We start from the raw sequence: 7,630 nt of genomic DNA, 5'->3' as shown, positions 1-7,630 counted from the left end.
ATATATATATATATATAAATGTATAATATCAATGAAGGAAACAGCTTTAACTCTTTTATGTTTTTAAAGCAGTTTTTAAAAATATTTACTTTGTTATTTTGTTGAAACCTTTCCATGTAAGTGAATTTCATTGTTCATAATTGTTTATATTAATTACTTTCTCAAAATCCCTGAACCTAAAATATGACCCGAGAGGTTTCAAGCCAAACTGTAATAAATGTTCAGTTAATTTTTCATAATTCCATTTGCAAATATATTCTTGTATTTTGATTGTTGCAAGGAATCATGATATATCTTCATTGCTGTAGTGTGCACAAAATCGCCCTTTATCTGGTCTTAACCAGATGTTTCTTGACTTGTAGGCTGTAGCTGTACATTGCCTTATGGGAAGAGGTCGGACAGGCTGTATGCTGGCTTGCTATTTTGTGAAGGAATGGGAACTGCCTGCCGAAGATGCACTCCGCTACGTGAGGGAATTGAGGCCCGGTTCCATTCAGACTAGAGTACAAGCTGATGTCGTACGGAAATTTGAGGAGAATTTCAAAGGAGCTCGTGGTATAACATAAAGCTGTGTCTATTAGTTGTTAGGACTTTTACTGATTTTTTCCAAGGAACCTATGGGATAACATAACGCTATGTGTGTTAGATGCTAGGATATATATTTTTTTTTTTGACTGATTTTTTTCAAAAAAAAATAATAAAAGGAGAAAAAATGAAAATGAGATTTGAATAAAAACTGACAAACTTCACATGTAAGGCTTCCCATCATATCTTGCATGCCAATGTTTGAGTTCTGGAATGGACCTTGTTCTTCAAAAGAATGAGTAAATAAAAAAAAAAATGAGACATCATATGTTGAAGCTTGTTGAAGCTAAGTGCTTAAAAAACAAGAAAATAAAAGCCAGAAAAAAAAAAATACTAAATCTACAAAAGAAGCACTTTGGTAAATGTAAATTAATCTATTTTATTTTTATTGGAAAGAGGTTTGTGAGATGTTTTTATTTCTGTCTAAAGTTTTCTTCAGAAATTCAACTTAGTGGTGCATTCTTTGTTGAATTTTATATTCAGCAAAATCAGGGAATTTCTGGAATGGTTTCAGTTATAGATGTGAGTGTGTGTGTGTGTGCATGTAAATATATGTATATAACTGTACATACGTCTATGTATGACTGTGTATATTTGTGTGCGTGCATATATATACACACACACGTGTGTGTGAGTATGTATGTGTGTCTATATGTATACTTTTTCTTTTTGTAATTTTAGTGTGTATTTGAACTGGTCATTTGTTCTGTGCATGTATAAATGCATCAGTGTATGTGTGTATACATACATACATGCATACATATATATGTGTGTGTGTGCATATGTATATATGTATGTACATATATATGTATATATATATGTATATATATATGTATGTACACATGCCAAATATATTTAACAGTAGATAAATTATTGTTAGCTGCACCCATTAAAGCTGTCTAATTATCAATTAAACTAAAATATTTCTTGCCAAAATCTAGTTCAGGAATCCTAGAAACATAATTATTTTCCTGAATTAACATTTAAATTAGTAAATTTAAGTCTTTGTTCTTTCAGCGGAATATCTTAATCTTTAACTCATAATAAAATTAGTAAATTTTTTTTTTCTTTACAAAACATAAATTAATTTGTAAATGTAATTAACAAAACAAAAATTTGAAAATTAAAAAAAAACCCAAATTAAATTTTAAAATTTATTTCATCAGCCCTTTTTTTAAAAAATTTGATGTTTACTAAATAGAAAATTCTTTTGAAAGTTTTGAGGTTGAAAGTTTGGTCTGTTTGAATATTTTAATTTATTTCATTGAGAAATTTCTCAAAAAATACCAGTAAAATGGCATCTTCTGATTTTATATGATCTCAGTCAGTTAACAATTAACTTAAAAATATTAATTTAATTGTAAGGTATATTATTTTTTTTAATATATGTTCTTAATTAATGTTATCATTTTATTCTATAATTGTTGTTTCTTTAAATGATTTTTCCCAAGTTGCTGTTTTTTGGAATTTTGCTTTCTGTGATTCTTTTGAATATTTTTCATGCTGAGAGATGAAAAAAAATAATAATAATAAGAGCCCCAAAATTTTAACTTTGAAAGGAAACTTTTATTGTTTTTCTTTATTTGGAAACTATAAATGGCTCCATGCATTGGAATTCTTCATGATTTAAATATGAGGGAGCCATTATGTGTTCCTTTTGTTGAACACGCATAAACGGGGACACACACATGGACCCAGAGACACAAGCACATGACACACACATAAGCAAACAACTGCTTATCACACACACACACATAAGCAAGCAACCGCTTATCACACACGTGTACCCTCTCATTATCTCTCTCTCTCTCTCTTCTTTGTGCGAATAATGATATAAACACCATTAGGAAGATCAGCTGACTCTAAAAAAAAATATAACTGATTTAAAATCATATTTAGATTTTAAAAACCCTATTTTGAATTCACAAATAAAAAAAATAATCAAATAACTGATTTGAAGAAAATAATACATTATTATTATTATTATTATTATTATTATCATTATTATTATTATTATTATTATTATCATCAAAATGAAAAATCTTGCTAAGTTATAAAAGGAAATGAGAACACCCCCCCCCCCCAAATACAGCCTGTTAGGTGGTAGTCAAACCTTGATGGTTTGGTAATTAAGTGCCATGAAATGGCACCAAAAATGAATTCAAAGTCAAAAGTTCCAATGGAAATAATTTCAGAAAGATATATGTCAGAGTTTATTAAATTTTAAGAAAATATATTTATTAATAATATTTATTTCACTCTGTAAATGGGTGAGAAAGCAAGAAAAAAAAAAAAAAAGAAGAGATAGATAATAAAACTAAACTAAATATTAGACAACCAAGAAATTTAAATTGCAAAATCAGTCCAGCTTTGAGGTGAAGCTAACGTTAACAGTTTATTCTGCTAAAATAAATGGTGCATGTATAATGGAAGTGACTTTGAAGTCATCTAAAATAAGAAATCAAAGTAAAAAAAAAAAGCATCTTTGCTGATATCAAATATGAAAAGTGATTTTTTTTTTTTTTTCATCAAGGACATGATCACATCGCAGTTCGACTGTAACAACAATACTTTAGTATTTCTGTTATGTTGCAGTCCATTGTGCAGTATGTTAACATTATGTGCAGCAGAAGGCTGGTGCACATTGCTGACAAATGATCTAACAAGAGCAGATTTGCAGAGGAATTATACTTTTTACTGTAAAAAATGGGTGAATGTGTTTTTAGAATATATTTTCTCAGAGGAAGTTGTCCTGTTACTTGTTATTGGAGTGTTTAGAACAAGGAGTACTCCATGTGGAGTATCATCCATCAGAGTCTCCATTAATAACCAAATGGATTAAGGCTTTTTAGAATATATCTTCTTTAACTTCATCGAATGGAGTATTCTTGTTGCTGGAGAGTTTGGAACAAGGAATGCTCCATGCAGAGAACTCATCCATCAGAGTTTCCAGCCATTTTTTAAAAGCCAATATTCCTGAGTTTCTTACACATGGAGATTTACAAAAGTTGAATAACAACGAAGATTTTGGTGAGACATTCTCTGAAAAGAGAGTCTTTGAGTAGGAGAAGTGGATTATGTTAAGAAATGGCTATCAAACTCAAACTACAGAGAAAGAACTGGATTAATGGCACTATATATTGAATCTTAACTGGTAAATAAACAAGAATAGTTGATTGCAGATTGAGAGATCTAGGAGTGAACCTAGCTTGTATTCCTTGTTTTTTACCTTTTTAGTAAAGAATACTCCAAATGGCAGTGAGATTTATATTGAAAATATTCACCAATATTTACTGCTAGAAGTATATTCCTCCTCCTCCTCCTCTTACCATAAAGGCCCCTACCTTTGTTCAAAATAGTTGTACCAACCTTCTTTTCCACATAGTAATAATTTCTGTATGTCTTGTCTCTCAAATCTATGAATTATGTGAAATGGTAACCAATGGCAAACACTTTAATGAATGACTATCCATTGTTGCTTTTGTGGTCATTGTTATTGTAATCAAACTCCAGATACTTTAGCCTGTCCCACACATCAAGAACATACAATACAAGTTAGAAAATATTTAGTTTCCCCAACAAAGAATACTGAAATTATATTTTATATTAAATTGGAGGAGGACAAAATAAAAATAAAAAAAACAAAACCCCTGAAATTTTTACTTTAATTTTAAATAACATTTATTTTAGATAAATAATTGAATAAACTTCAAAGATTAAAATAAAATGAATATTTAAAAGTTTACTGTAAATTCGGTTCCAACTTATTTATAACAAAATAAAGCAGATTCTAAGTTTGTGTAACGTTATTTATGTGGCTCTTTGTAATTAGAATTGGTTGGATGTTTATAAGTTGGGGCTCTTACTAAGCAGCAGCTTGCTATGGAAGTTTAAACCCTAGAAATAAAGTGAGAGGCTGATATATGTATATAATATAGTGAATAAATATTGTATAATCCATTAAAACTACATCTTATAGATGAAAAGGAAAATCATTAGTGTTAATGATAATTCATGTCAAGGAAAGTAAGGGAGACAAATCTCAAATCTAAATTGATTAAAAATTAAATGTGGACATGCAGTGGTGAGTGAATCTGGTCTTTTGTACATGAAAAGAGATAACGTCAAACATATTTCTGTCTTATTAGTCCTCCTCAGTAAAACATTTTCAATCTTCCTTACCAGACTTTAGAATGATTGTGACAATAATAAGTAGGTTTTTCACTGACAAAAATGTTCATTAATTAAGTAGTGAACAAAAAAATGATGGAAAATTTGCTAGAAATGTCTTCTGTGAGAAGACTCCATAGTTAACTGGTGACTCATGTATTTAATTTGGTGAGCCTAAAACACAGAATGTGATTAGGTGGTGTTTATTACTATCAAAGCAGTTTCCAAAAATTTCTCTCTCTCTCTCTCTCTATTTATATATATATATGAAGTGCCTGTCCCTGTGCATACACACTGCACACAGTGCGCATAATAAAGTGCACACACTTGTTTATGATCATGCGGACACTGACTTTATTAATTATTCGTTCTGTTAATTATTGGTCACAGCTTCTATTCTGTTTATTACTGAAATGTTTTGTAGCAGTGTTTATTTTTCCAGGAATAAAATATACTTTCTGATTTTGCTTTATTGAATGAAAAAAAACAAACAAAACAAACAACACACACACACACACACACACACACACACACACACACACACACACACACACACACACACACACACACAGGGGCAAGATGGAGGGAGTGGTTGCCCTGTAGACTTCTGTTGTATTGTTTTTATTTTTCTAATTTCCTTATTAAACTCTAAAGAAATGTCAATTATTTATTATCAATAAAAATGAATAAACAAACAATTTTTAATGTTCTTTTTTTGTTGGTGATGTTTGATTATTTAATCCTAATTTTATTTCTGTAAATATTGTTTTGTAACTTGTATGTTCGACTTTTATAATTGCCGTGTATTTATTAAAACTTTCAAAATTATATTCTTGATGTTCAATTGCATTAGATTATCTCCATCAAATTCTTACTGTTTCCTTCTGTAGAGACTGCTGGAAATGAAATGTGTAAGCAAGACAGGGTCTTTGGCCCATCTTGGAGGGCAGTAAATCTGAATAAGAATTGAATTGGTCATTGACAGCTTATCCGATCCATGTTGGTATGGAAATGTTGAAGTAAAATTATGATAATGATGATGACAATGATGGTGATGTTGATTCTGGATTGTAAAGTTTATAGATGACATTTCTTCTGTTGCGGAGTGGGTTGGAACCTGAAATCATGTGGTTGGAAACAAATTTCTTACCACACAGCCAAGAGATATATATATATATATATATATCTGTATCTTTTATCTATCTCAGCCACTAGATTATGGCCATGCTGGGGCATTACCCTGAAGAATTTTAATTGAACAAATTGATCCATGTGCTTATTTTTAAGACTGGTAGTTATTTTATTGATCTCTTTTGTCAAACCACTAAGTTACAGGGATGTAAACACACCAACACAAGTTGTCATATAAAATCTGTTTGGCTAATCTTCATGTCCTGTTGAGTTCAAGTTGTTTGCATGGAGATTAGCCACAGCGCAAATGACAAATTAAAAAAAATAGAAAAAATTAAAATCAGAAGACTATCACTGAGATTAACTGATAGGTAATTCACCTTAATAAGAAACAAGGCGGGGATATTAGGCAGAGGGATATAAAATGCTCACATCCATTTTGTTGACAACATCCATGAAATGTCAACCTGGCTGACTGAGACAGCTTCACTCACCATCACATGAACGTCCCCATTTTTCACCCCACAACCTGGCCCTCAAGTGCTGTTAGTTCAGTTCATTCGAGTTTGAGGATCACTTCCTTCCACTCATGAGAGTATTAAAGGCTCTGAGTGTGGGTATGAGTACGGCTCTTCTTCCGCTCACAAAACTCAAACTCCTCTACACAAATCTGCTTTGTCCTCTCCTTGTCACTTCAACTGTGACTACAATGGTTTCTGCTCTTCTGAACTAACATGGTTCTGGATAAATAGATAAAATATATATATATATATATATCCAATAATCTCCTCCTTCAATAATCCTTACAGTCTCTCCCCTTTTCCCCTAAACACTATCCCTAAATGTTGTTCCAAACTGCAACCCTCAAGAACTAATTAACAAATTCTAGAAGTCATAGTGATTGTCGTCTCTCCATGCTGCACTGTTGTCATCATCATCATCATCGTCGTCGTCATCATCAATTATTATGCGATATCAAGGCAAGGAGACAGTAATGAGTGCACACACACATATACCACCATCATCATCATCATCATTTAATGTCCATGTTCCATGCTGTCATGGATTGGATGGTTTCACAGGATCTAATGTGTCTCTAAGAGCTGCAACATCTCCCTTGGCATGATTTTTACTGCAGGGGTGCCTTTCCTAATGCCAACAACCTTACAGCATGGACTGAATGCTTATTTACAGCATGGACTGCATTGTGTATGTTTAAACATACATACATACACACACACATATCTGTAAGATTCAGAGATCGAGGCGTAGGAAGAAAGTTAGCTTCAAGCAATCTGTAATAAATATATTCTGATTGAATCTTCTAGGCATCAACATGTACCTCCTTGCAACAATGTAACATTTCATCTAATCAGGATATCTTTGACCTGAAGAGTAGCCTGCGGTATACACTTCTCTTGGATATTTACCAATTCTGAAGTTCCACTCGCTATGAAACATATGTAGCCCAGATTTTATCTATGCCATTCCATAACTCTTGTATATATATATATATATATATATATATATACATTTATCAATTTGTGTTGCAAGATTCCTGATGTGAAATCGTGTATTGAAACAGACATTGTTGTATTTTGGGATGATCATTTTTTTTTTTTTGCTAAATAAACCCATGCACTTTCTATGTTTTTCTTCACTCATTTATTTCTGTTCTTATCTTAACTCATGTCCATTGTCCAGAAATCTTTCGTTACACATATGTATTTATTCCCCCCCCCCC

At 31.5% G+C, this 7,630-nt stretch overlaps 1 protein-coding gene across 4 annotated transcripts in view; it reads left to right on the top strand.

The window, feature by feature from the left end:
• Positions 1-7,630, top strand: part of LOC106868066 (dual specificity protein phosphatase 23) — a 50,770-nt gene that overhangs the window by 31,031 nt on the left and 12,109 nt on the right. Inside the window, exon 6 of one of the 4 annotated variants that reach the window (XM_052972298.1) lies at positions 5,646-7,453. The exons of 2 other annotated variants lie outside the window; for them this stretch is intronic. In XM_052972298.1, the coding sequence (XP_052828258.1) occupies positions 5,646-5,708 (63 nt within the window). In that variant the 3' untranslated portion in view covers positions 5,709-7,453. Of the gene's footprint in view, positions 1-362; positions 5,454-5,645; positions 7,454-7,630 lie in introns of those variants that run through there. One more of the 4 variants, XM_014913178.2, reaches the window with a different exon arrangement.

Source organism: Octopus bimaculoides, chromosome 13 (genome assembly GCF_001194135.2).
Source record: "Octopus bimaculoides isolate UCB-OBI-ISO-001 chromosome 13, ASM119413v2, whole genome shotgun sequence".
NCBI classification, from domain to species: Eukaryota; Metazoa; Mollusca; class Cephalopoda; order Octopoda; family Octopodidae; genus Octopus; species Octopus bimaculoides.
The sequence above is the reverse complement of the archived record's forward strand: the minus strand, read 5'-3'. Positions and strand labels throughout refer to the sequence as shown.